The sequence below is a fragment of the Lygodium microphyllum genome, chromosome 16 (assembly GCF_053477565.2).
Source record: "Lygodium microphyllum isolate KBCC chromosome 16, Lygodium_microphyllum_v1.1.10, whole genome shotgun sequence".
NCBI classification, from domain to species: Eukaryota; Viridiplantae; Streptophyta; class Polypodiopsida; order Schizaeales; family Lygodiaceae; genus Lygodium; species Lygodium microphyllum.
Genome location: NC_141150.1, coordinates 109,618,949 through 109,645,475, shown reverse-complemented (window position 1 = coordinate 109,645,475; position 26,527 = coordinate 109,618,949). Strand labels below are relative to the sequence as shown.

Here is a 26,527-nt window from a genome sequence, read left to right as displayed (position 1 = left end):
CTATGTATCCAAAGAGGACAGATTGGATGGTAACAATTACTCACTTTGGTCCTTCATGATGAAGAATGTGCTTATTACGAAAAATATTTGGGATTATGTCAATGGAGAAGAAGTTAGGCCCAGAGTTGTGGCTCCTGCTACTCCTCCTCTACCAGGATGTGGACAATGGGCACCCCAACTTGTTCAGCTTGCTCCACTTCAACCACATCCCCAAAGATCAGCAACTCAAAAAGCATGGGATACACGGGATGCACATGCTTTGTCCCTAATTGCATTGGCAGTTCAACGGTCCATCATCCCCCACATTCGTTTGGCAGCTTCTTCACAAGAAGCTTAGCTAACTTTGGAGCAGTTGTTTGCTCGTAAGAATGAGACCCACATCTCTTTCTTAAAGAAAGAGCTTGAGACATTGAAGATGGATGAGGGTGATTCTATGCAAGATCACTAGAACAAAATTCAGAACTTACATGAGCAACTTATGAATGTCGATGAGTACTATTCAGATGCACAGTTGATATCTACTACATTGAACTCATTGCCTCCTTCATACTTGGCTTTCCACATTGCCCTAAACCTCACAATGAGGATAGCCCCACAGCCTATTTCCTTTCTTCAATTAGTCAATTTGCTTCTAGAGGAGGAGCAAACAAGAAGAAATAGTGGTGTGGATGTCATAGCCTCTGAGCAGGTTTTTATGGCTAAACAAAAGGGCAAAGGCAGCCAAGTAAAGAATGCTCCACAAAGCTCTAGGACTTCAAGCACCTCACAGGGAAGTAAAAAACAAGGAGGCATGCAAGCCAAAAAGGGCAAATGCCATTATTGCAAGAAGCCAGGCCACTACATCACTGAGTGTAGAAAGCGCATCGCTAAGAAGAAGAAAACGAAGGCAAGAATGTATGTTTCTGATGCTCCTTCCATTGCTACTAAGTCGGTATCCTTTGTTGCAAACAAGGACTATTGCTTTTACATAAGCAGTTATGACACTTCTTGGGCTGATCCATCATTTAGCTCTACAGAGGATGCAAGCACTTGGTTTTTTGACAATGGTGCTTCTAGGCACATCACATCTCGCAAAGATTTATTTGCTTTTGTTGGTGCAGCTCCAGTTGGCAAGTCTGTACAGTATGCCAATAATGCATCATACCTTGTTAGAGGTATTGGGGAGATTGTGATCACAGCCATTGATGGCTCTATTCTCCGCCTACAGGATGCTTTGTTTGTGCCCGGTATAAAAAAGAATCTGCTCTCTATTTGTTCTTTGGCATATTGTGGATTGCAAGTCACGTTTGATGATGACAAATACATAGTGAGAGACAAGGAATACATGACTTTGGTCTTGAGTGGCACTTTATGTCATGGATTATATGAGTTGGATACTCTTTTAGTTGATCAGTCAGCATACTTGGCATCCACTCTTACTCTTGCTATGATACAAGCAGAGTTATGGCATGCTCGCATGGGACATGTGAACTTTGGTAGCTTGATGCTCTTACAGTGTACATAGATGCTAAATGGATTACCTCTTCTGAAGAGACCTCTTGAGCACTTGTGCAAAGGATGTATTTTGGGAAACATGCATCGGTTTTCATTTCCCCATGATGTTAGCCACAGTCACGTTACAATTAGTGTATTTAGATGTAAATGGACCTATGCAAACAAAGTCATTGGGAGGATATTACTATTTTGTGACTTTTATTGAAGATTTTACTCGATTCTACTACGTCTATTCTTTGGTAAAAAAGTCAAAAGTGTATGATACATTCTTGGCTTTTGTTGCACTTGTTGAGAGCCAATCTGGCTGTAAAGTAAAGACTCTCCGTTTAGACTGAGGGGGGGAATATGTGTCCTCTATGCTGAGTTCTTTTTTGAAGCAAAATGGCATTGTTCATCAGTTCACTACTGCTTATACTCCACAGCAGAATGGGGTTGCAGAGAGGAAAAATCAATCACTCATGGAGATGGCCAGATGTATGCTGAAAGCAAAGAGCTTGCCACACAGTTTTTGGATGGAAGCTTGCCATGTTTGGAGCAGATGCCCAACAAAGCATTAAATAAAATTACACCTTTTGAGGCTTGGAACAGCCGAAAACCTTATGTTGGACACTTTTGTATCTTTGGGTGTCTTGCATATTCACACATTCCCCAGGTACTCAAACAAAAGCTAGATAACAAGGCTGTTAAATCCATTTTTGTGGGATATAGTAGTGAGAGCAAAGACTACAAACTCTATGATCCTCTCTCTAAAAGGTGTTTGTTAGTAGGGATGTACCATTTCATGAAAAATCAGAATTGTCCCTTGCTGGTTTAGACACATATCAGCCTGCCCATGATGTGTTTGAAGGGCTGCAGCCCATTTCATTTGGTGATTCAACTGGAGTTTCAGCAATTGAACTTAATTTTCAGCCAACTGCTCCATTGGAAAATGCAGAAAATCATCCATTGGCTGATCTGAATAATCAGTAAAGTGCTGAAACTGAAATTCAACAAGAGCTTATGCACAGTTAGGAGGCAAGACAAATGCCTAGATGGTATTTATAGACTATGAAAGATAGTCATCTAGATGCACCCATGGCTGGTCGTACTAGAAGGCAAGCTCGTATGCATGATACTGCACATACCATGGAGTTTGTTATAGCAGCAAGCACAGTTGATGATGAGAAGTTTGAATGTTTTGAGGATGCACAACAAAGTGTGCATTGGATGGCAACAGTTTTCCTTGAACTTCATTGTCATGAAGGGAGTGGACTATGACATACTGCTAGGCCGACCCTGGATGAGGAACGCGCGAGTTATTGAAGATTGGGGTAACAATCTCATCTTCTTGGGGAATAGAACAGAAGCGGTAAGGGTTGAGATGGATACTTGGAAGACTACCCCAGCCGACCTTGATGCTATCTCAACCATGCTAAAAGGTGATGCACAGGCAAGCAAACCCTATGGGTCATCGAGGTGCCTACATTCTGGCTACCCTTGGTCTCGAGAAACGTGCAAAACCTTGGGCTCTAATACCAGTTGTTGTGAGGGTGAGCCGCAGCTGAACGAGTGAGCAGGTGAGTGAGAGTGACAGAGAGAGAGAGAGAGAGAGAGAGAGAGAATACAATTCGATTTTGGATGTACCAACAATGTGTTGGTACACAAAGAATAAAATGTATTTATACTTAGGGCACGTAAGGGTGCATTCACATGTACAAATAAATAATACACGTGTACTATACACGGATGTGACATAAGGGTGCATTCACATGTACAAATAAATAATACACGTGTACTATACACGGAGGTGAATAAAGGGCCTTTATCCCAACAAGTTGGCCCCACCGTTTCTACGGCCCCTACCGGATCCTTCAGAGAGTTGGTGACTTGGCCTATCGATTAGAGCTTCCCTCTACCACCAAGATTCACAATGTGCTTCATGTCAACCAATTGAAGCCTTTCATTAGCACCTCAGTGGACTATATGGAAGAACTTCCCCCCAATTAGATGAAGAAGGTATCATTCAATATATCCCTGAGGCAATCATTGGGCAATGAGATAAGCATTTAAGATCTCGATCTATCAATGAATACCTCATCAAATGGCAAGGCCTACCTCTAGAAGAAGCCTCCTAGAGCCCAACCACTATTGTCAATGAATTTCCTCACCTCCAAGATGCCCAACGGGCTTAAGATTAGCCAATCATGCCCCCCGTTTGACCATCCCGTGCTTGCAGACTGCACACTGTTTTAGAACAATTTTGGACTTGCCCAAATCTCAAGAACGTGCGTCCTACCTGGGCTGAAAAAAAGTACTCATCATAAGCTCCGTTTCGACATGCAACACGCCCCATTTGGAGCAACCTATCAAAAGTTATGACAATTTTATCTCAGCAAGCCTGTCATGGACAACATGCTGTCCCTAGTCTTTACCCATCCATTTTCATTGTAATGTGACTCAGAGTAGTACTCAGCATCCCACTCCTTAAGCCATCTATCACTTCCCTCCAATTGTCTTCGTTTTTTTAGACAAAAACCTTCAAGGTAGAGACGGATTGTAACAAGCGGGATACATAGGAACTAGGGGTTAGACACCCAGTCGCACTGACCGAGGTATATAAGGTGTAAAAGTCCCAATTTAGGGCAAGCAGTTATTATCAAGAACATACTCTTCACCTTCATTTTCAGCTTCCATGGCTTCCTCCTCGCTTCTTCCCTCTTTTCTGTCTCTCTCTCTCTTCTTTTAGTCTTTCATTCTCTTCTTCCTTCTCTCTTTCTCTCTCTTTAGCTCATTCTCCTCTCTCCTCTCAATTTCATTCATTACATTTATGTCATAAACTCTATGACTTAGATGCTTATTCAGCTGATGAATTGGTCTATCTAGCATCTACTCTTACTTCTACTATGTCACAGGTAGAATTATGGCATGCTTGTTTAGGGCATGTTAACTATGGCAACTTGATGCTTATGCAGTGTACATAGATGCTTGATGGCTTACCTCTCTTAGAGAGACCTCTTGAGCATATGTATAAGGGATACATTTTGGGAAAAATGCATAGTTTTTCGTTTCCTCGTCATGTTGCTTTTAAGGCAACTACCAAATTACAAATTGTGCATTTAGATGTATGTGGCCTTATACAAACAAAGTCATTAGTTAGTTGTTATTATTTTGTCACTTTCATTGATGACTTTACTCGTTTTGTTGGGTCTACTCATTGGTGAAAAAGTTAGAGGTGTATGATGCATTTTTGGCTTTTGTAGTACTTGTTGAAAATCAATCTGGCTACAAGATTAAGACTCTTCGTTCGAACCGAGGGAGGGAATACATATCTTCCATGCTGAATAATTTTTTGAAGTAAAAAGGCATTGTCAATCAATACACTACTGCATATACTCCACAGCAGAATGGGATTACATAGAGAAAGAATCGGTCACTCATGGAGATGGCCAAATGTATGCTGAAAGCAAAGAGTTTGCCACATAGTCTTTTTATGGAAGCAGTTATGTGTGTTTGCCATGTTTTGAACAAGTGTCCTACCAAGGCATTAAAGAATGTCACACATTTTGAGGCTTAGAACAGCCAAAAACCTTCTATTGGACATTTTCATACTTTTGGGTGTCTTGCGTATGCTCACATTCCCAAGGTACTAAGAAATAAGTTGGACAACAAGGCTGTTAAATGCATTTTTTTAGGGTATAGCGGTGAGAGCAAAGGATATAGATTGTATGATCTTGTCTCCAAGAAGATATTTGTTAGTAGGGATGTGGTTTTTAATGAAAAATCAGAATTGTCCCTTGCTAGTTTTGACACATATCAGGTTGCCAACAATGTATTTGAAAGGCTGCTGCACATTTCTTTTGGTGATACAACTAGAGCTTCAACAAGTAAACATAATGTTCAGCTAGCTGCTCTATTGAGTAATGCAAAAATTCAGCCTGTGGCTGATCTGAATATCAAGTAAGATGCTGAATTTGAGGTTCAGCAAGAGCTTGTACACAATCAGGAAACTAGGTAGATGCCTAGATGGTACTTGCAGACTATGAAAGATAGTCATTTGGATGCTCCTATTGCTGGTCGTACTAGAAGACAAGCTCGTATACATGATGGTGCTAATACAATGGAGTTTGTTATGGCAACACATTCACTTGATGATGAGGAGCCTAAATGTTTTGAGGATGCACAACATAGTGTGCATTGGATGGCAGTAATGCAAGCTGAGTTTGATTCTATCATAAAGAATCAAACATGGAATTTAGTGACCTTGCCTGTTGGAAAGAATGCCATTGGTACAAAGTGGATCTATAAGCTAAAAAGGAATGCAAATGGATCCGTTGACAAGTATAAAGCCAAGCTTGTGGCCAAAGGCTACGCACAAAAGAAAGGCATTGACTATGAGGAGACATTTGCTTCTACATCTTGCATGACTACCATTCGGTCTATGGTTGCTTTGGCTGCCCATCATGGTTGGACCGCGCACCAACTTGATATTAAGATTGCATTTTTACATGGGAAACTTCAAGAAGAAGTGTACATACAGCAGCCCATTGGTTTTGCAATTGAGGGATCCGAACACTTGGTATGCAAGCTAAAAAAAGGCTTTGTATGGTTTGAAGCAAGCTCCCCGAGCTTGGTATGCAAAGATCAATGCCTTTTTACTCAACCAAGGGTTGATTAACAACTCATCAGAGTCTACACTTTACGTTGTAAAGAGGGGGGATCCTTGCTGGTCATATGTCTTTATGTTGATGATCTTCTGCTCACAAGGACACATGCTGATCAAATTTCAACATTCAAACAAAGTTTACAACAAACTTTTGAGATATCAGACTTAGGGCCTTTGCACTATTATTTGGGCATTCAATTCATTCACGATACTAGAGGCATTGAATTGTCATAGTCTAGATAAATCAGTAGACTTCTTAAGAGATTTGGCTTGCAAGATTACAAGCCAATTTGCACACCAACGGAGATTGGACTCAAGCTATCCTTGCATAATGGCAGTGATTTGTTTGATATCCATATGTATAGTCCAACAGTTGGATGTCTCATTTACTTATGCAACACAAGGCCAAATATTTAGTTTGCAGTTTCAACCCTGAACAAATATATACACCACCCACACATGTCACATTGCCAAGCTATCAAGCATGTTTTTTGTTACTTGCAGGATATTAGGACTCTTGGATTTCTTTATGCCAAGGGGGAACCACTGCAACTACATACTTACAGAGATTCAGATTGGGCTGGTGATTTTGATTTACGTCACTCTACTAGTGGTAACTGTTTCTTTCTTAGCTCATCTTGCATCTCTTGGCTTAGCAAGAAACAATCCACTGTTGCCACATCGCCTTGTGAAGTTAAATACAAGGTAGCTTTCACTACCACAATTGAATGTGTATGGCTTAGACGTTTGTTGGCTGATCTTGATGTATCTATCATGAAGCCTACTCCTTTGTTTACTGGCAATCAAAGTGCCATTGCAATGGCATGGAACCCAGTGTTTCATATACGCATGAAACACCTAGAGGTCCACTATCACTTTGTCAAAGAGAGGCTACATGCAGGAGATATCAATCTTGTCTACTGTCCTAACACCAATAATGTGGTAGATGTAACCAACCTTCCTTCCGTAGATGGGTGGTAAATCCTTGATTACAACTTAATTACAGCAACAAACAATTAATGCAAATCTGAAAATACAAATTTACCTACTATTGATCTTGGACAATGCACACCTGATTGGCCCCAAAATTGACGCCCCTTTCAGTATTTCTTTAGCTTTATTGAAGAAGAAGAAGATTTACAATGGGATTCTCCCAATCCCTTTCAGTATTTCAACTCCCCTTGCTGTCCAAAGTGACCAACGAGTCTTCAATCTCTTTTGCCCCTTGATTTGGGCACTTAATTGGCCTTCATCCACTTCATAGACGATGGAAATGCCCCAAATTCAATGACTAGCTAGTCCTCCACCTGAATTTAGCTGAAATTCACCTTCAGCCCTAAAAAATCTAAGTCTTGGAGCTTTCAATTTTTGGCACGCTTCTCGAGGCTGCTATTAAACCCTAATTTCTGCTATAAATTAGGGTTTACAACAAAGAAATTTGCAATTTCTCAACCTCCAAAGGTCCAAATGCTGAGATCTTCGGAGCAAGGCTGTGAAATGGTTGGGAGATAAGAGAGAACACTATAGAGAGAGAAAATTCAAAGTTTTGTCATAAAGAATGACTGAAAATCAATCAAATGCAATTGCTGCCCTGCCACAACAGCTTGTAGACGCAAAGAATTGAAGAAAATCAATCATTTATTGCTACTGCCCTGTCTCAACAGTATGTAGATGTTATCACCTGCTGTTGATTGGTCTTCTCTTGCCCATGGCTGCCTCAAAAGATCCTCCAATGGCTGCATTTCAGACCAGCAGCCTCTCCTCCCTCTCTCTTGCAGGCTGTATCCACTAAAAATGACTCTCCCCAACCTCTAAAGACGTTTTTCAGTCTTACATGGACATTTTTGACAAGTGGCAACCTTCCCAAATCCATAATTAAATATTAATTTTCAATCCTTAAATACTAAAAATCAATCTAATAATTATTTGGGTGCCTTGAAAAATAATCTCATTGGCCAATAATTAAATTGGTTGGGCAACTTCCATTCCCAAGTATCTCTTCACCATCTTTGACCATCAGATTGGCGTTAGGTACCATTAAACACCACTTCTCTAGTGTCATCAACTGACACTTATGGCCAAATGAATGACCTAGGCCAACAACTGGCACCAGATACCACCAAGTACCTGTGCGGCATAACTTATAGCAACTTTTTCCTTTGATATCCCGTGATTTCCTCGGGTCCCATGCTCATAAATTTACTCTAACCCCAGTTGCATCTCACATGTGCAACATTTACTTAAACATGTGATTAAAAATTAATCCACATGTTAAGTGAGGTTTCAAAAATACATGTCCTCATGGCAGTAGACATCTTCACCAAAGCTCTTTCTCGTGACAAATTTGAAGCATTCTGCAATGCTTTAAATTTGATCTCCTTTGGTGGATGATCCTTGTATATTAATCAATCTTCACTCCAAGGGGGGTTTGTTGGGTTTGACTCACACCTACGCTCACAAAGGAGTGTCAGTGATCCTCGGTAGGACACTCGGACACTTTTTACTCTCCTTACAAGAGATTTTTTCCTCCAGCTTTATTCTCTTTTATTTTATGTGTCTATGTTACACAGTTTGGGCACTTCTCGTGTTTTATACCTTTCGAGTGTGAACACACATCAGCAACCCTAAGGTTGTACTTTGTACTTGCACATTACACTTTTGATTATTGCATTGGGAGTCGTGTCTACACTCTCTTCACTATCAATTGTACTCTCAGTTGAACTTCGATCTCTATGCATCCTCTCACACATACCACATCCCTATCTCTCTATCTACCAATCAGCACTCACACTTCGGATCCTATGGCTAAGAATGCCTTTGTTGGAAATGGAGGGAGAGTGAGTGAGTGAGTGAACACAAGACAATGAGCAAGAGTGGGCAACAATCGCACAAAAATTCTCAATCACGCATCCTGTAATATCTAAAAGTTTACATTCTACTTCATTTGGGCATCTCTCACTTAGCCAATCAATTTGGATACATGGCCATGCCAAGTCAACCTCATTAAACTTACTCTGCAATGCTATTGCGATTACACTCTTCTCTTTAAGCTGCACAAGGATTCATCACAGGGAATCTCTTTCGGATAATGGGCAGTATAGGGTCAATCCTAAGTATACTTCATTCCTAGACTCAAGCCACTTGCATGGCATAACATCCCTTAAAAGGATAGCTTTTGAGTTTATTGGCAAAAAAACCATGCACATTAATGACCAACATCGTTCAAAGCCCAAGGGTGCTCTACCCCAATCTCAAAATTCTAAATCCACTCCAAGCTCAATCCCATCTAGCAATAGTAGTGCTACTTCCAAGCGGTGGTGGTGGGGTTGGGGGGGGGGGGGGGGGGGGGGGGGGGGGTGCGGGGGGCATTGAGTCCACTCCTAACAATCCATCCCAAGAATGTAGTGAAGTTTCTCTAGCCTCAATGTCCAAGGAGACTAAGGTTTCTTGCCCCCCTAATAACCACCTCTCTTAGAGGCAAGCTGATGGTGTCTTGTCTAAATAGTTCATTCGGAGTTAGCCAACCACAACACCCTCCCAACACATCTACATGCCCTTGAAAGAGTCTATGGTAGCCCTATCTCTTAGGCTTGTCTTTCCTTCCAATCCCTAGGCTAATTACAACTAGGCTAGAACACTTAGTCTAGTCTTTCTAATATCTCTAGGCTAATCGTGCTAGTACCTTAGCCTAGTTATCGAGTTGCACACTTCAACTAAGTCATCAACTAATTCTCATCGGTAATTTCATTTATTGGACCTCTTTACTTCTTTCACTACATTAATGCTTAGGCTTAACTTCATTCTTAGCCTTACATTAGACCGCACCTCTCAAGATAAAGCACAAGTATTTGGTTCTTCTATTCTCATTACGGTACTAACATTCTAGGCTTGTATTTTATATGACTAACCTTCTACCCTCCAAGACACTACATACACAAATCACTCATGACAAACCCCAATGTCCTCGTGCGGACCATCATGATGACTAAACAAACATGGTACGAACAAATGGTGCAACGCACACAATGCAACAATCAACCTTTTTTCTAGAAACTTCAACATTAAGGCAACCATTGCAATAACCTAGGATCAGAGGATGACATTATAATTCTGCCCACTTGACCCCTCATCCAATTGACTGCAACCAATGATGTAGTTGCCACTGACACACTCATTCACAAATGCGCCAACTTCAACACCTTTCCTTATTGTTGTTGGTAAAAATAATCTACCATATATAACTAGACTAGAGAGATGAATTTTCAACCCTCCCTTAGTGGTTCAATTGTGATGGTTTAGCCCCACTTCTTTGTCATTTGACCAACATGGAGGCTTCCCCTTCTAAGGCCGAGTTTCAAGCACCCATGCGATGCTACCTCGAAGGTTATTTCTCCTCATATTTCCGATTGAGATGCTTAGATTCTTCATCCGCTTCCCAACACCTTAAGCAATACTCATGGTCCACCTTTATCTTCAACATCAACATGATGGGGAGTAAGGACCCTAGCTACTCCTGCCCTCGGCATCAACATTATGGTGAAAGAGAGTGCTTTTCTTTAACATCTACAAATTGATTTGTCTTTTATTGTCTTTGACACTTGTACCTATGCTGATTATTGGAAAAGGGCATTTGAGCATGTGAACACTTTCTCTGCAATGACATTGCTCAAGTGATATCCCTGCTATACTAGCATTCTCATTTTGCATTCCCTCTTGCATTAGCATCATGCTTGTGTTATTTGGACAATGTTTGTGTGATGTGGGCAATACTCAAACAAGTAGCCCTATGTCCTACTAGGGTCACATTGGTGATGGTTATCTTCTTTTTTGTTTCTTACCCAAAGGTTCCACCCCCAAGAGACCAAGGTATTAGGCTTAGGGAGGTGGAGATACACTAGGGTTTGCAAAAGAAAACACAGATACAACCACAACTGAAACACATGAAATCAAACACTAACATAAAAACACAAAATGCAGGTAACTAAATAATGAATGAATGAATGAATGAAAAGGCACAAAATGCTCAAAGGGAGAGCTATCAAACATCTAATGGCTCTCATGGAAGCGCGCTAAGGCAGGTGGTGATGTGTGGCATCCACAAAAACAAATCCCAAGTACGGTAACCACCAGTCTAAGCAGAGACTGATGAAGAAAAGTGCTAAAAATGCAAAAACCACCTACTGCAGATACAAATGCTTATCGAGCCAATACTGAAAAGTGCTCTAAACCATAAACAGCAACAAGGCAGCCTGTAGGGATTGCTGGGGGGTTGTCCTACCAAGACCTACAAAGGTAATATTAAACCACTTTCAACTTTCTTTTTTAACGGAGTAACTATGCCTGTGGGGGGGAATAAAAAGATAGCCAGATCCAACATCACAAAACAAAAGACTATTCCCAACCACCCATCTAGGATGTTGGTGACAAAGGGGTGAAGAGGTATGGAAGAGTTGTAGTAACAAAACTACCGGTGGAGACGACTCACGATCCACTCAAGGGTACTCTATACAATGAGATACAAAGAGTAATGCTACATGATAAGAATGCGCATGCAGTAAGGTGAAACTTGGATTGTGTCCCTCATGGGGAAATCATTCATTTGCTCAAGTGTTGATAGATGTCGATGGATATTGATGTCAATAGAAGGAGAGTCTAATGTCAATCTTGGTATAGTGCCAACAATCAAGTTGAAATGATGTATTCCAATGATGAAGGTAGACCAAATATCCCTCAATTGGAAGAGCCAAAGGAGAATAGCCATCTAGGTACACAGAACATGCACGTACTCAATCTCGAAAGAGGGCTCCTATACTAACCAAATGGCATAGGCAAGCCCAAATCTCAATCTCAGGGGAGGCTCCAATGCTAGTTGAGAATCACCAAGATAGCAGTCCATCATACAAACGGATCTAATGGATGAGCCCAGAAGAACATGACCCTCTCCAACTAGAAAAATAGGAAAGATTCAACCATCTAAGCAATTGGGATGTACCTGACACTTGCCTTTCTCAAATAGGGTGGTAGATTATCTAATTTTACATAGCTTATATCAAGCAATTAAATTCACAAATTTGAAATTTTAACTTTATAAAATACTCTTGGATAACCAACACCTCATTAGGCCCAACAATTGGCACCCCTTGTGGTATTTCTTTACCTTGTATTGCGCAAAGATGAAGTAGACTCAAATTTAGGAATTATCCCCTTCAATCGCCAATACAAAGGGTTGTCACAATTGAATGACTAGCATCCCTTGAAGTATTTCTTTACCTCGTATTGCTCAAAGACAAAGTAGACTATAATTTAGGATTAATCTCCTTCAATACAAAGGGTTGTCACAATTGACCAACAGCAACAAGGAAAAATTTGCCCCTCTTTTGGCTAGAGATTGGGCACAAATCAATCCTTGGACTCTTGCATGCAAACCAAAGAGAATGGGCATGGACTCATCCCTCAAATCAGTTGTAAATTCTCAATTCACAACTATTATTTTGAGTATGGTGTCTTCAATTATTGGGTTGCTGCTATAAATTAGGGTTTCATAAGCAAAAATCATTGTTCCTCTTCACCAAAGGTTGAAATTAGCTAAGAATTGCTGAGGGAATGTTAGAGAACAAGAGAGAAAATTAGTTGGAGAGAGAATCTTTTAAACAATAGCTCTATTGGCAATGGCACCAACAACTTCGAAAGGGGGGTAAAACCTCCATGCCATTGTGGAGCCCTCCTCTTCTATCACCACCTCTCACTTAGGCAAAGAAGGAAACGGTAAACCTATTGTATCTGTCCTATTGCACTGTGCAACCAACTGTCACATGATTCTAGGTGTTCCATGACGGCTGGTTCCTCTCACTCAATTGCTCTCCACCCCCCATAATGGCTGCATCCACACTCAGCCAGCCCCAAACAGCCTTCTCTCCGCTTGCATGGGCAAGTTTGCAAAGTGGCAACCTTCCAAATGCTATTTTCAGCATTAATTATTTAATTTTCAGAATTAAATTTTTGAAATTTAGCTAATTATCCATTTTACCCTGCCCATTAATTAGCTAGTGCCCATCCACATTTTATGTGCCAACCCCTTTGAGACTTTAAGTTGTTTCCAATATTAATTGGCCTTAGACTAGCATTAATGTATTAATTAATGTCTAGTCCTATTGTCACCATAGGACATTTTAAAAACCCAATTAATGCCCTAGGCCCAAATTGACACCAAGCACCCACAAGTACCTATCCAACATGGGAGGTCTCCGCTGGCGGGGGGACAAGAGTTCGGTAGTAATGCCCCCAACCCAATAGTAAAGGGACTATTCCCTAGCTGATTAGAGAAGGTTTATAATATGGTCAAATAGGCTGACTAGACTATCTTCCTAGGCTATAAAAGGAAGACCCCTCCCAAGCCATCATCAATCTATCTTTTACCCAATCAAAGTTCTTCCAACTAGCCTTAAGCTCTTTGCCTATCATCTATTTGGATCACCATCTAAGCTTCATAGTGGAAGCACATGGGTGGATAAAACCATCTTCGTATTAGTTTGTTTGGAATTAACTAAGTTTCTATTCTTCTCATATTTTCTGTGTATTCTCTACTCCTTGCTCAGATTTTGTTTGTTGCACCATGTAATTTTTATAGTGCTGAAACCTTGAACTGTTTCATTCTAGCTTTAAAACATTTCTACAAATGAATGGACAGACAACTACTTCTCGACATTGTAAGGCGAGCTGTAGTAAACAAGAGTACTTAATAAATGGTGACACTAACCTACAGGAGCCAACCATATAACAATGGTCTACCTACTCATAATGCTATATGCTGGCCCAATATACCTGGGTAAACTTAGCTTGTTGAGCCATAATAGCTTCATAGTATTCTTATCACATCAGTATCAGACACAACAAGTTCATACTTCACAATCTAAAACCTTGTGTGATGTGAGGAACAATTGACTCATAAGACAGATAATAACATTGCAAGCAAAACCTTACCAACAAAAGATTCTTCATTCAGTATGTCTGATCAATATTATGTCATTGTAAGCACACGGTGCATTAGTGTGCATTACCAAATGAGGACAACCCAAATAATCATGATTTTTCCACAAAGCATCTACAAATACATAACCATGCTCCAAGGTAACTAAATGCAGAGATCTGTTATATGCAGAACTGGGATGCACGAACAATTTTCAAAAGAAAGGAAGCAAGGAAACTCAGCAGGAGTATTAAGTTCTGAATATCTGACAAAGATTCTTTGTATAGAGGTCAATCCATGAGTGCAAACTAGCTTCTAACCTTACATGTCCAAATGAACTGAAAGTAATTATGACTTCTGTTTCGAATTCTTAACCTTCATAATTAGAATGTGTGAATTAAAATTGACTTACCTCTGAACAGGGTGTGAACCATCTGATCTCAAAATCATCAATCTTGGTAGCATTATCATTACCAGCTAGCCTCCTTACCAAAAATACTGTTAGAGAAAGGTTGAATTCTGACGCGACTTGTTGCATCCAATGTCCTTCCTGCCAAGCAGGAAGCAAGCAAACGGCAGCAGGATTGCCCCTAAAAGGGGTGTCTGTGAAAGCATCCACCTAACATGAAGTAAAAAAGGACTTTTATTTAGTCCCAAATATAGGTAGCATATAGGACATCTAAGTGCCTCCAGCAGACCTGGGAGAAGCACTTTTGGCAGAGGCCATTGAAGCAAGATGACATCACAAATAACAAAGCGTAACGTTTTCCAAGAGCTAGCATTATGTTTTCCTTCAATGCACCTTTACTAACAAAGTAACTGTTTCTTTTCATCATCAATGAACCGTTACTAACAAAGATATTGTTTCCTTCCATCCTCAATGCAGCATGAAACTCATATGGAGGTTGCACTGTTCGTGTTTAGAATCTTTTTATTCTAAAGTATCAAACCTGAAAAGGACTCTTTGACATCCTCTAGATCTACCACTAAGCTTGCCACTGTTTAACAATCACAGTCAAAAGCAACATGTTGTTTTGTTGTACAAGTTTCTAATTACAACCATTGTTCCTCCACTTCCATTTTTGCAGGTAAAGCACTTTGATAGGCTGGATAAAAGCAGGAACCATAGATATCATAGAGCAAAATATACACCAGCTACAACAATATTCAAACCTAAATAAAGTCTCCGTAAAAATGACTTCATTTTCAAGACTGCTCAAACATTGTCAGCTCTTGTTTCACAGAGTATTTTGACATACTCCGAGTATTATAAAGACTACGCATACAAGACAAGATTTACCCAGATTATGTATGATCACAAAAGTTGGAACAGGCTCAGAAAAGGTGGACAACAGCTGCACAAAGGATGATGAAGACAGCTGGGGCACAAATGAAGTTGAAAACACAGGGAAAATCAGGTTTTAGGCAGCAAGAAGCTTCACCCACTCATGGAGATGACTGTCCAGCCCACCTGACATAGCGCAGCAATAAAATGCAGATATATCAGCAGGTTGCCCAGCACAGGAAGAAGTTGCCCAGCTCCTACGACAGCTGACAGTAGCAAAACACAGTTATTTTCAGCCCCTAGACCAGTAAATGGACCCTGTAGAACATTTGTCACTAAAGGAACATGTAAACACCCAAACAATGGGGTATTTTAAGGAATGGAGAAAACAAATACTTAAGCTGAATATGACAATTATTCAGACAATTGCAGCCATGGAAACGTGAGAGCAATGGATAAAAATTGAGGGTGGAAGATGGGCAACCCTCCTCAAAAGATTGTATTTCTACTCCACCTACGTCCTTTAAGGAAGAGCTCAGTTACAATCAACCAAAAAGTGAGTAGAAGTAGTTCACTCTCACAAGATCATGTAAAGATGTACATGTGCGCATGCATCACTTACTATGCAATTAAAAAAACTAATTTCTTTCTTTGCAAAATGAGAATAAAAAGAGAAAAGGTCAACCTTTCTCCATTGACGGACAGCAATACATCAATATGGCTTACTTCTTGTTCATGAAATGGAAGAAGAGCTCGAGAAGAAAGGGTTGTAATGAATTTATACGTCTGTCGTCTTGTAAAACAACGGCGAAAGAAGAAAGAATATGAGGATATTCGATGATGAAAGAGTGGAGGATAATGACATAGATAGATGGCGCTAACTTTAAGCTACCTTCAACAATTGTACAAGAGTTTACAACCAAAATAGTTGATGTAAAATGAGGAATGCATTGGTTATTACATACCATAAGGAGTTGTGCCATACATCCTTGTATGCAGTCCCTGACCCACCATACCATGGAAACTAGTACCACCACCAAAGTAACCTAGCTGCCCCATAATTGCATGCATGCCCTGCTTCCAAAAAGCATTGGATTAACACTTCCAAGTTGGCCTTGCATATGCATCAATTGCCCCACTAGCATCTTACTATCCCAAAGCTCTTGAAGACGATTTTCTCTTCTTGCTTTTGCTACACTCCTTTAAGGGGTTCAAAAAGCACATGAACTGTGAATCGTTTACCAATTGCACAAACATTTCAATTGTTGTCCTCAACTAATCTTTAAACTAGTCATCAAATTCCCTTTTCTCTCTTCGATCATTAGCTTCAAGAGGACTAGAAGGACCCACCTTGTGAAGATATGCTAGGGTTTGCACTGAGGAAACAAAGCATATACGACCAAGATTGAAACACAAAGACTCAGACAATGATAAGCAAAGCTCAAACCCTAAACCCAAAATGCAAAACGCAAGCGCAAAACTCATAACTCAACCTTGAAGTGAATGAATAGTGTAAATGAATGTAAGAGTATACAAAATGGCCAAGGGCAGAGCAATGGAGTATCGAAGAGTAACGTCCACCGGAGAAGAATCCCGAGGGCTATAACTACCAATCAGAGATGAGAGAGTACTGAATAATGAAGGGCAACAGCCTGGTCACCAAAACACTGTAGTCGGAGGCTGAAATTTGATAAACACAGCTACGTACCACCAAAAAAGGCTGAAAACTAGTCACCTGAGGTAGAGAACTATCAAACGACAACAAGAGAGGTGTGTGTTGATATAGATGGTTTATTGGACAACAAAAACACACATACTGCAGCAGTTGTCCGATGGGAGAGATGGCAGTAGCTTGTCACTTGGCACCAAATACTGAAAACACAAGTTGATCAGGTGCTATGATGACACAATAGATGGAGACCTCCAAACAGTAGAGCAATGGCTGAAAATAGACCACCTAAGGCTAGATAGTAATAGGCCGCAATCGTTGATCGCTGGACAACATAGGATAGGTGGCTCATGGCTGAAATCTACACACGAGCAAGAGACCTGCACAAAAGAATGAGGCTAAATGGTGGTCAGCCTGTCTATTTATAGATGCTGAAGGGTGCCCCAAAAACTAGGGGTTTTGGGGGACCACTAAAACTCTCTCGAACCATGCACCATTTTGTGTTTTTCATTAATCAAGCGTGTTTTGGAGCTATTTAATGATGCTAATCAGTTGTAATACATGTTTTATCTCAATATCCCCTCACCCCAAAATTGAGCCTAAAAGGGAAGGCCTGCAGTATTTACCCCAAGGCATCTCACCCTAAAGTAGCGGCTAGCCAGGGTATCGAACAAAGGATGCACAGTGGCTATCCAAGTTCAACCAAGTGGTGAAATTAGACCTGTTAAAATGAGCCTTATTTGTGAAGGCATTCTTAGCCATTGCAACAAGAGTGGTGGTGCTAGGAAATAAAGGTGTGTAATGGGAATAGGGTGGATTGAAGGAATAAGGTGGGGAAGTGGAGTACACTGGGAAACCAATTCTAGAGTGCCCACCACGCATACGAGAAGTGTGCACAGTGGTTCCAAATGTAAGCATAGGCAAACTAGGTATGGACATGGTAACTACATGAGGAGCCCAAGGTGGAGGGATAGAGACACGTAAAGCAGAGGATAGAAAGTCCTACATAGGAACGACCAAAGGGATATGTGGTGACAATTGTCCATAAGTAGAGGATGGATATCCTTACGTCTAAAAATTCATGTGGGGGTTGTGAGTATCCCAAGGTAGTGAGGGGGATGCCCATCACAACCGTCCCAGAGTGGAAGGATGTAAAGTAGGGATATATGGAAGGTACAGTGTTTAAGGGTAGCATTTCCCCTAATGATGTACCAAGAGGTGTAGTGAATGGAGGGTAGATAGATGGTGGGATGGGAAATGAGAAAGTGCTAGGAGCAGAGATGGAATATCCAACCCCTAGTGTGCTATGAGCAAACAAGGAGTGTAATCCTAAGTTTTGAAAGAAAGATGTGAGTAGATTAGAATGTGGAAAAGATAGTGGTAGGATGGGAGGAAGGTAAGAAGTATGGTTTACTTGCTCAAATGAAACAAATGGCAAAGCTATACCTAATAAAGATTATCTACTTCGAGAGCCTCCTCTATTAAAGTTAACATATTGAAAATCATTCGGATCCTACACAACAAAAGAAAAAACAGGAGAAGATTTTGGCTCATACGACTCAAAAGAATGATATGAACTTGACATGAGGCTTGGGTGCGACGAAGGAGATGGATCGCTAGACGCACCGAATGTCGTGGTCCCTCCAAGGTCAGGAAGATGGCCAGTCTCACCAATTGATCCAAACGGAGTAGTAGCACTCATTGGAGGGGTGTAAACCTAATTGTACATGATATACAAGTACTCCTCAAACTCCTCATCTATAAGATGACCAAAACAAGAAGAAGAAGAAGATGGTAAAGGTGAAGGTGTGTCTACCTCCTCCTCCAAACCATAATCCCTTCTCAAAGCCTCCCATGATGAACGCTATAGGGCATCATAGGATCTACAGAAGAAGGTGACTGAGACATTATGAGTCAAAATCGAGTCACATGTGAGCCTTGCACAAAGTCTAGCCTTCACAATCACTATGAGATACTCTTTAGAAAAGCACTGGCTCTGATACTATGTGAAGACATGCTAGGAATTACACTAAGGAAACACAGCATGTACAACCAAGACTGAAACACAAAGACTAAGACAATGACAATCAAAACTCAAACCCTAAATGCAAAACGTAAACGCAAAACTCAAAACTCAAACACAGAGACAAACACAAAGAGAGGAAACTCTAAAGTGAATGAATACAATAAATGAATGTAAGAGTGTATAAAATGCCCAAGGACAAAGCAATGGAGTATCAAAGAGTGACGTCTACCAGAGACAGATCCCGAGTGCTATAACCACAATTCAGAGATGAGAGAATACTAAATAATGAAGGGCAGCAATCTAGTCACCAAAACACAACAATCAGGGGTTGAAATCTCGTAAACACATTAGCGTACCACCAAATAAGGCTGAAAACTGATCACCGAGGCAAACAACTATCAAGAAATAACAGGAGAGGTGTGTGCTGATATAGGTAGCTTGCTGGACAGCAAAAACACAAGTGCTACACGAGTCACCCAATGGGAGAGATAACAGCAACTTGTCACCTATCACCAAATGTTGAAAACGTAGGCTGATCATGTGCTATGATGACACAACAGATGGAGACCTCCAAACAACACGGCAATGGCTGAAAACAGGCCGCCTATAGCTGGATAATAATGGGCTACAATCAATGATGGCTAGACAGAAGATGGTAGGTAGTTGATGGCTAAAATCTGTACAGTAGAGTGAGAAACTTGCACAAAAGGATGAGGCTGAATGGTGGGCAGCCTATCTATTTATAGATGTTGAAGGATGCCCCCAAAATTAGGGTTTTGGGGGACCACTGAAACTCTCTCAAACTGCGCATTAGTTTTGCATTTTTCATTAGTTAAGTATATTTTGGGGTTGTTTAACAATGCTAATTAGCTTTAAGGTGTATTTTAGCTCAACAACCTCTTGTCCAATTCCCTCATTCTCAGCTTGCTGTCCATATGCTGCATGCCTTGTTCAAGATCAAGCATTGCATTTCTCCCTTCATTATGTGAATTTTCTGACTAAGAGGCATCATCACAACTTGATTCCATCTCACTATCTGAAGACATTCTTGCTATAATGCTCAGCTGATTACAATTTCAGCACTAGAGCAAAGCTTCTGACCTTCAATCAAGCGCCTCGGGTCCACCAAAGTTTATGGTATCCCAACAATGGAACCTTGAAACCAATCTTCCCCCTCAAATAGAGTGGTACTAACCTAATTTAACACTAATTACAAGAAGTAATTAATTCACATAAGTTAAAATGCACACTTTACCACTTTAATCTTGGACAATGAACAACCTGTTGGCCTTAAAACTGGTGCCCCTTACAATATTTCTTTAGCTTTTAGTGCAAATGGATAGAGTATAACTAAGATTCTCCGATCTCCTCCACTAATCCAAGTGCCTCTTGCTGTCAAAACTGACCAGCAAGCCTTTAAACCAATTTGACCCTTGGTTTGCTCGAGGATTGCCCTTCGCTCTACTCCTTGAAAGACAAATTAAGCCTCAAATCTGATATGGGCTAGCTAGCGTCTTGAATCTCCCTAAAATTCTTTAATTTCAGCTACTAGAATTCAAGTCCTAGGCCTCAAATTTGAGTGCACATTCTGAGGTGGCTATCAAACCCTAATTTCTATTGTAAATTAGGGTTTACAATAGAAATTTACTAAAATCTCTTCCTCTAATGACTCAAACAGCTCGATTGTGCTAAGCTTACTTGAAGACGGCTGTAGGATGAGAGAGAATGTTCTAGAGAGAGATATTTAAAAGTTTCATCTTGAGAAAGACTAAAAAACTGTTGCTGCCCTACTCAAATAGCTATGGAAGTTGTCATCCATAGCTAAGGACCACCAAAAAGACCTTTGCCTCCTATATGATGTTATCAACACTGAAAGGACCTTGGGCTGCTATCACTTGCTATAGGACTAGTCCTTGGTAGCTACAAATCACATCAGCATCTCCTTACTCTCTAACAACCTCCTCCTCTCTCTCAATGGTTGGAATAGACTTCCACCAGTCCAAAAACGTTTTTCCCACTTGCATGGGCAAGTTTTGCCAAGTGGCAGCCTTCTAATCCCATGTTTTAGCATTATCCAACTTATTAAATAAATTTTCAAAATATTAATTTTGAAATCTAATTAAATAATTATTTTAGTATCCAAGAAAATTATTTCACTAGCCAATAATTAAATTGGCTAGGTCAATTTGTCTCCCAAGTGTCTTAAATAATTATTGATCTCTAAATTCGTATTAATTAGTTAATCAATGCCTAGTCTCTAATATCACCACTAACATTGGTGGCCAATGAATTGGTCTAGGTCAAAATTTGGCACCAAGTACCACCTAGTACCCGTAGTAAGACATAACTTATTACAACTTTCGCCTTTGGCATCAACTGATATTTCAAGGTCTTGGGTCCCATATGGTAAAATAATTGACTTGCACCTCATATGTGCAAGTCACATTAGCACATTTGATTAACAATTAATCAAATACTAAGCAAAGTAATAAAATTTTACGTCCTCATGACACCTCGTCATCCACAAGTACTTTTTACCTTCTAGCTAGAGAAGAGTTTTTCCCTCATGTGAATACCCACCTTGGGTGTGGTACTATTGTACCTTAGGGATTTTACTTTTATTCCATTATTCTCACATAGTGGATGTGACATTCCAATACACTCCTCTCGCTATCCAAAATTCACTATGAGTACATATATATACATGCAATTGAGCATTGATCTAATAGTGGTATCAGAGCTACCTTCCCTGTCGCCACTCAACTCATGAGCTACCACCATAATTGCCATTGAGTCTCAAAGCAATCCTTCCATACTTTCATTCTTTTTGTCAGTTTAGTTGCTCCAAGTTTGTCAAGCTATACATTTACTTGCTAATCAAGTCACCAATTTCCCTTTCAATTTGTGTGGCAACTTTAGCCTAACTATCTACACATATTTCAGCCTTGCCTACTTATGTCAAATATCTCCTTGCAACCACGGCCCCTATCATACACTCACCCACATACTCACATGTCATTGCCTGCAACATCGCCTACCTATCACTACCTATATTGTCGCTTGCCTGCCATCTATCTAAAGCATAGAACTAGTCGCCCATTTAACGCCACCTAGGACACGTCTATAATGGTTGGCCTACAATTGCGTCGATAGTTTGACTCACACTCATTCATGCTTTAGACATCTATGCTATGTCAACCAACCTAAAAGTCAACTAGAATAGGCTCTTGTTCATGCGCAACCTCCTCCAAAGCACACATCCCACATAGACACTCAATTTCCTGCAAATTTCTCCCAAAAAATTGGGCCTTTTACCAAAACCTCTAAATCTCACTAAAAATTTTGGGGATTTGTAATTATTTGCAAAAATTCTCAAATTTTCTTAGCACAAATTTGGGGGTTTCACCCACCAATTTGTCACCTTATGCGTTCTCTTTGACATTCAGTTCTATCATCAACAATAAAACCATAAATCGTAAGTTTCTCAATTTCTCCTTCCTTATCTTTTGTGTTGCATCTCCATTTGTACTTTGAACATCGCTAGTCAAAAAATCCAGCTATATATAGCAAGCAATGGCTGCTTAGAATGACTTATTAAACACATTTGGCAATGATGACAAGTTGAATGGAACCAACTAAAACCAACCTTTCTTCTTGGAGAGGATGGTAGTTGTGGAGAAATACTCTTAACAAAAAAACTCAAACACAATCATACAACAATAGCACAAATTGACAAAAGAACACAATTAGGGTTAGGATAAATCAGAGACAATAATCACCGAGAATAAGAAACTGAATGAATCTGGAGAGAATACAATGCTCATGCAACAAGCACACTATGCAATAAAGGAATACTCACCCTTTAACTCTCGTGTGTCATGGACCGAGGCCGAGTAAGCTGGAGAGTGTGTTGTACTCCGATGGATCCCGAATTGCAATAAGGCAGCCTTCAAAGATGTCTGGTAGTAGAAAACGCAACTCAAGTGTGGCTAGATTAGTGACAGACAAACAGAAGAGAGTGAAAATCTGCAAATGCAGCAGTGGATGATGGCAACCTGGTGGAGAGTCCCAACAGCAAAACACAAATTTTGATGTAGACTAGAGCAAGGTGACAATTGGTATGTGTACGGCAGCAGCCCAAGACAACAAACGCAAGTTTTTTGGATGGTTGCCAAATAATGGCATCGCATGCGTGAAAAGTGGCCGTCAACAACAAATACAAACTTCTAAAAGAGGTTACAGCAGCAAGTGACAATAGTTTACACCAGAAAATTGCAAGGAAGGGCTGGTAGACATGCAACAAATGGTAGGAGATGATGATAGGCAACTCTGATTGAGATATCCTCCATGAATGGGGTGTGGACAGCAAAGCTTTAGCACCTGCAAACTACAAAAAATGAGATTGACTGAGTGGGAGGGTAGCCTATCTATTTATAAAAGGTTTGGGAGCTCCCAAATTAGGATTTGCATGTGGGACGCTAAGACTCTCTAGGACCGCATATGTATTAAAGAAAATGTTTAAATTCATCAGTTACTTTGAGTTTTGGGATTGTTTAATGAACGCTAATGATTTTTTAGCTCAACATTGCCTCTCAAGACCAAAACTAGAACCAGGAAAGGGACTGCAAACGAGCCCAAGCCCTTTTCTCTTTTCTCTTCCCCAAGGCATCCCACCCCAGAGCAGCCAATACATCAAACAAAGGGTGAACATTGGCTGCCCAATGACCTACCAAGATTACAAAGGCAATGGAAATCTTACCAAGGGAGCCCAACTTATTCATCCCAAAGAGGCCACAACCTCGAACAAAGGGTGCACATTGGATACCCAGTAGCCTACTAAGTACTGCAAAGGTAGATGAAAACACAATGGACTTTTTTTTTTCATTTTTTCTTTGGAGAGATTTTGTTTTGTTTTTCAAAAGATTTATTATTAAGTGAGGATTTTCCAAAACTTTTCGGCCAATTGAGTAACAATATCCCAAAGAGAGAAAGAAATGGTCAACCCCAAGACCTTCACAAAACAAACAAGACTATCCCTAGCGCTACTAGATGTCAATGATGAAGAATAAGGAAAGTGTGGGGGTTATGTGATAGAGGCATCTTTTTTTTAAGAAGATAGAAGCAAGCTAGGCTAGCTAAGCAAGCAAAGTAAGCAAGGAAGATTGTCCCTTGAGATTGTCATGTGCAATGCCACGAATATGGTGGGTCCAGCGTCGACCACTCCAAAGACTAAAAAGAGATAAATATACACAAATGCATGTTTAGAAGAATAGAATGCCGATACACTGGAGCTATGCAAAAGGCAATGCAAGTTGTCATGGTCATGTAAAATGCTATGCAAGGATGCCACTTGAACAATGCCCTCGCAAGAGAATTGTTCACCTCTGCTGAAGGGCCCTTTTACAATCACAGTCATCCTGATGATGCAAATGAAGATACAAAGTAAATACATAATGTCTAAATGAATGTATAAGCAACACCCTATCACCATCAAGAGAAAAGAAGCTGCCCCCTCTCAAGCTAAAAGGAAAAGTTGGAGGGAGTCACCCTCTCCCTGTCAATTTAGGAGAGAGTATACCCAAGCCAATCCTAGAAAATAGGTACTATAGAACCGGCTAATTAACTGCCTTGATCAATATATCTCTAAAATTATCATTGGATGACATAAACTCTAGACATATATGACCTAGCTCAACTTGCTCACTAGTAAAGTGAAAGTGTACTCCAACATGACTCGTCCGCAGGGTGATGATGGGTTTACTAGCTAGTATAATCACCCTCTAATTGTCACAATAGATGACAATTGGAGAAGCACAAGGGAATTGAAGTGCCACCAATAAGCTCCCTCAGTACATGGCCTCAGTGGTACCATCGTAGAGAGCCATGTACTCAGCCTTGGCCATGAAAGTTGCCACCATCTCCTACTTATGGCTTGACCAAGAGATAGGAGACATGCCCAAGGAAAAGAGGTACCTACCAAGGGAAGGCCGAATGTCAGAATCTTCTACCCAATCAAAATCTGCATAGCCCTACAAACACAAACCATGACCAAAAGTCAAGCCATGAGAATAGGTGCACCAAAGATATCTCAAAAAGCACACAAACATGCAATCCAATGTGTCATTCTAGGTGCAATGAAGTACTGACTAAGTAAACTAACTGAGTATGCTAAATCTGGCCTAGTATGAATCAACCAAAGAAGCTTCCCTACAACAAACCTATAGGTGTGCTCATCGAAGGGCTGACCAAGAGTATCCTTAGAAACAACCTCCATCCCCAAAAAGCAAGACAATTGATTGAGGTTGGTCATCAAATGTGGAACTAAGCTAGGTCTTAATTTCTACCATGGCAACAAAATCTAAGCTAGCGAGAATATCATCAGCGTACAACAAGATATAGTTGACCCCTTTGAAGTGAGACAAACATACATGTTCGAATCATAAGGGGTAGAATGGTATCCACGAGTCCTAAGAAACTTATCCCTGTCCAACCCCACTGCATTGCTGCAACATCATCATCCACTTATGCATTTTGATGCTAAAGCTCTCGCCTACTATCCTCCAACAGAATTCCATTGTTTGCTACCCATCAATATATATCCAACCTTCTTGAGCCGTGTATGCTATTGTCTAACATCTTTGGAGATTGCATTCTACGTTTTAAGACTTGTTAGAGTATGATACACTCTTATGCTCATACTCTCTATTTGATCCTCAAGAGACAAGAGTTCGGGGGTCAATTTTCACCTTGCATAGTGTGTTTGTTATATTGAGCATTGTACTTATTCATTCATTATTCAAAATTTATTATATGTTGTGATCATTGTCTCTATTTTAACCCTAACCCTTGTCAAGAAAAGTGATGGAACAGTACATGTTGACCTAAAACATGCTTTACAATTGATTAGCATTTTTAAACAGCCCCAAAACATGCTTTACAACTGATTAGCATTTTTAAACAGCCCCAAAACGTGCTTAATTAATGAAAAATGTAAATTCGGTACACGGTTCAAGAGAGTTTCAGTAGTCCCCTAAAATCCTAATTTTTTGGAGCACCTTCAACATCTATAAATAGACGAGTTTCCCACCATTTAGCCTTATCCTTTGGTGAAGGTTTCTCACTCTATCATGCAGATTTCAGCCATCGACCACCCAAGGATCAAGTGCTATGATGCAATCTCCATCTACTATGTCTTCATAGCACCTAATCAGCCTACATTTTCAGCATATGGTGATAGGCGATAGGCTGCTACCATCTCTCCAATTGGATCATTGCTACAATACCTGCATTTTTACTATCCAGCAAGCCGTCTATATCACCAAACACCTCTCCTATTGCCGCCTAACAGTTCTTTGCCTCAAGTAATCAGTTTTCAGCCTTTCCCTGGTGGTACACTGCTGCATTTACTAGATTTCAGCCTCCGACTGTTGTGTTTTGTTGACTAG

General features: G+C 40.4%; 1 protein-coding gene across 4 annotated transcripts in view; it reads right to left on the bottom strand.

Annotated features, from left to right (window-relative positions):
* Nucleotides 1-26,527, bottom strand: part of LOC148023232 (uncharacterized) — a 66,737-nt gene that overhangs the window by 36,713 nt on the left and 3,497 nt on the right. For all 4 annotated transcript variants that reach the window (XM_087696252.1, XM_087696249.1, XM_087696251.1 and 1 more), the window contains exon 2: nt 14,515-14,721. In XM_087696252.1, the coding sequence (XP_087552378.1) occupies nt 14,515-14,721 (207 nt within the window). The remainder of the gene's footprint in view (nt 1-14,514; nt 14,722-26,527) is intronic.